General features: G+C 41.0%; 1 protein-coding gene across 2 annotated transcripts in view; it reads right to left on the minus strand.

The window, feature by feature from the left end:
• VPS4B (vacuolar protein sorting 4 homolog B) overlaps positions 1-3008 on the minus strand; it is a 51796-nt gene that overhangs the window by 21335 nt on the left and 27453 nt on the right. For both annotated transcript variants that reach the window (XR_002102384.1, XM_019542275.1), the window contains exons 7-8: positions 1531-1679; positions 1263-1344 (exon numbers count right to left, since the gene is read on the minus strand). Coding sequence is in view for 1 of the 2 variants with exons in the window: in XM_019542275.1 (XP_019397820.1) it covers positions 1263-1344; positions 1531-1679 (231 nt within the window). In the remaining variant the exon portion in view is untranslated. The remainder of the gene's footprint in view (positions 1-1262; positions 1345-1530; positions 1680-3008) is intronic.

Raw genomic sequence — 3008 nt, forward strand, 5'->3', positions numbered from 1 at the left:
GCAGGTGCATATCGAGGTTCCCACAGTGAGGGAGGGAGGGAGGGAGGCAGGGGAAGGTGACCCCGGGAGCGGGACAGAGTGGCAAGCGGCTCCCTGCCACTGTATGCACCCGTGGATGAGGCATGTCGGGTGAGTGTGGGCTGCCCACTGTGGGATCAGGACCAGGAGCTGCACCAGCCTTTTTCCAGCACGAGGGCTGAGCTGGGAATGTGCTCAGGATGGGTGGTGGTGGCGCTGGGAGGGGGACCACAGGGAATTTTGGGGTGGCCATAGCCCATCTCATAGCCACCCCTCCCAGAGTGATTGTTGTCTGGCCATGTTGATGCTCTTATGATTCACAGACTCAGGTCTTCAACCAAGGGGCGCAATAAAATAAGGGATTGGTGAGTCCTCCACAGATAAGAGGGAGAGGAGCACAGAGCAGACAGTCAATGAATGCCTTCCCCTGTATTCAGGCTATTGAATGCACCCTGTGGGCTCCTGGCACCTGCAAAGACCAGGGTGTGAGGATTGCTGCATTGTGGCATTCCTAGAAGACCAACCTACCATATACAAACTATATGCAACTAAAACTATATGCAAACTAAAATAGTACCTGCATCCTCCAGGTACATTTTTGTCCTTCTCCAAAGCTTTTTAAAATCACGCATGTATGTTTGTACACTTGCCTTCTGAAATGTTTCAGAGCTATTTCAAATGTTACCTATGTCCACAAACACAAATGGCACATTCCCTGTGCATTTAAAATAATAAGATGCACTCATTTAAGGTTAGGGTTGGTGAAATGAAATTACACTGAGGGGGAAAAAAAATAAAAAGTGTCCCAAATGTCCCCATTGCATCCACATCATAAACCCACGTGTTCTTGGCACAATTACCAAGCACAAATTAAAAAGCCTTTGTGGCATGCTAGTAGGTGTTTTCAGCTGAGATATACTCAAAACAACAGGAGCAGTATAAAAGGGGCAGGTATTTGCAAAGCATCTGAAAAAAGTGTTACACAAGAACCATCAACTGGTCTATTTAATTATATTGAGGCAACCATGCCCCCTCATTCCCACATTTCAGATCTACTCTTAAGAGAATTATTTTTTCCTCTGGCTCATCATTTCTTTCATGCAAAATGATCACAACAAAACTGTTTGAGAACATTCTCAAAGTCATTAGAGCCATCACCTTCTCAGCAGAGAGTAAAAAGAAGAAATGTTGTGATTTACAGCAAAGCTGCATATTGGGCATCCCCAAGTTTTATTAGATATTACCTTCTCCTGATAGCTGAATCCAGAACCCAGGGTATGTTTGTAGCTCCTAAAACCAGGATTCCTTCATTGTCTGCTCCAACCCCTATACCACAAATAGGCAACATTAAATAATGTAACTACTGTTTAATTAATTTAAAGCTACTTCAAAATTTAAATTAGGTAAAACCAGATTATCTTCAGTAACATTCTGCAAGGTACGTTTCAAAAGCAAGATCAAGGAAGGTAATTGCTTTAATTAGTAAGATCCTTAGAAGACAGTAAATCTTACCTTGCATCTGAACAAGGAATTCTGTTTTAATCCGTCTAGCAGCCTCACTTTCATTTTCACTTCTTGACCCACACAGAGAATCTATTTCATCAATGAAGATAATAGACGGCTTGTTTTCTCTGGCAAGCTGAAACAAGTTTTTCACTAATCTGGGGGGCAGGGGGAGGAGGAGGGAGGGAAAAGCAAACAAAAGCAGTTGAACAGCCTTAAAGATGCAAAGATATTTAGCTGAAAACTTGCATCATTTCTTATCATGTTACCTGACACATACTGAAAGCATAATAATGAGCGCTTCCATGCATGTTCTGGCAATTAAAAACTATATCAAGCTTACTTTTGGTTGCCTGCAAACTGGCTAGAACATTGCAAACCAGTAGTTCAGGAAATGTAATCACAAGCTTTTCTATTATGAAACAGACAAAGTAATCAACTCTGCATTCAAGAAACTTGGAAAGAGTAACATAAAAAAACCCTATTTTTGTAAAAACATGGTAGCACTCTTTAGCTGAGAAAGGTGGCCAGAAGGGGTTTGTTTATCCAAGAACCAGATAACTGTTAACCTCCTAATTGTCATATTCCTAAAAAACTTTAACTTCAATGATAACTGCAAGTACAACTTTCAAAGAAAGCTACTTTACTCTGAAAAAGTAAAAGGGGAGTACTTCAGAATTCCAGGTGTGTCTCTCAAATGTGCTCCCCTTACAATAGAAGAGCTACTTTTAACTGCCAGTTATTCAAACAACAAAAAATGTCACCCTGAAATCTTTTACATTCCATGATGCACTTGTGCTTTCCATCACAAGTGAACTCACTCAGGATGCATTTCAAATTTCACAGGTGTTAAAATCTGCATGTTTAAACTGTTGAATCCAAGTCACTTTTCCTCACAGATTTAACTATCTTGGAACCCCTGGCATAAGCCCGATAGTTCTTCCACCACCCATAAAACCTACACAGGAAAAATGAATAAACAAGACTTCTGTTTTTTTCTCTGGATTAAACTAAAATTTTCTAGGCTTGTTTGTAGACTAGAGATCCAAAAACATCTAGCAAGTGTGTAGACATTTTTTCCTCTTTGAAAGCCACTTAGCTTTCAAAAGTGATTATAAATAGTAAGGAACAAAAAAACCCCTCACAACCAAGGGCCACAAGGACAAAAGTGAAGGTCCTGTTTGAACCACCTAACTAACCGCTAAGGAAGTAGCAAACTTCAAGTGGACAAAAAGAGTTTATGCTATATTTACGCTGCAGACTGCACAGTGTAGAGGGAGAGGACCTAGTTTTAATTAGCTAAGCTTTGGTACTGTAAACATTATATTTATACTACTCTGTGCTACACTGTACATTGCAAATATATCCCAATGCAGCAGACAGTTTTAGAATGGTGATTCACAGTTTCATAGTTTCTAGGGTCGGAAGGGACCTGAGCAGATCATCTAGTCCGACCCCCTGCCATGGCAGGAAAGAGTATTGGGGTC

Source organism: Crocodylus porosus, unplaced genomic scaffold (assembly GCF_001723895.1).
Source record: "Crocodylus porosus isolate Cpor-Errol unplaced genomic scaffold, CroPor_comp1, whole genome shotgun sequence".
NCBI classification, from domain to species: Eukaryota; Metazoa; Chordata; order Crocodylia; family Crocodylidae; genus Crocodylus; species Crocodylus porosus.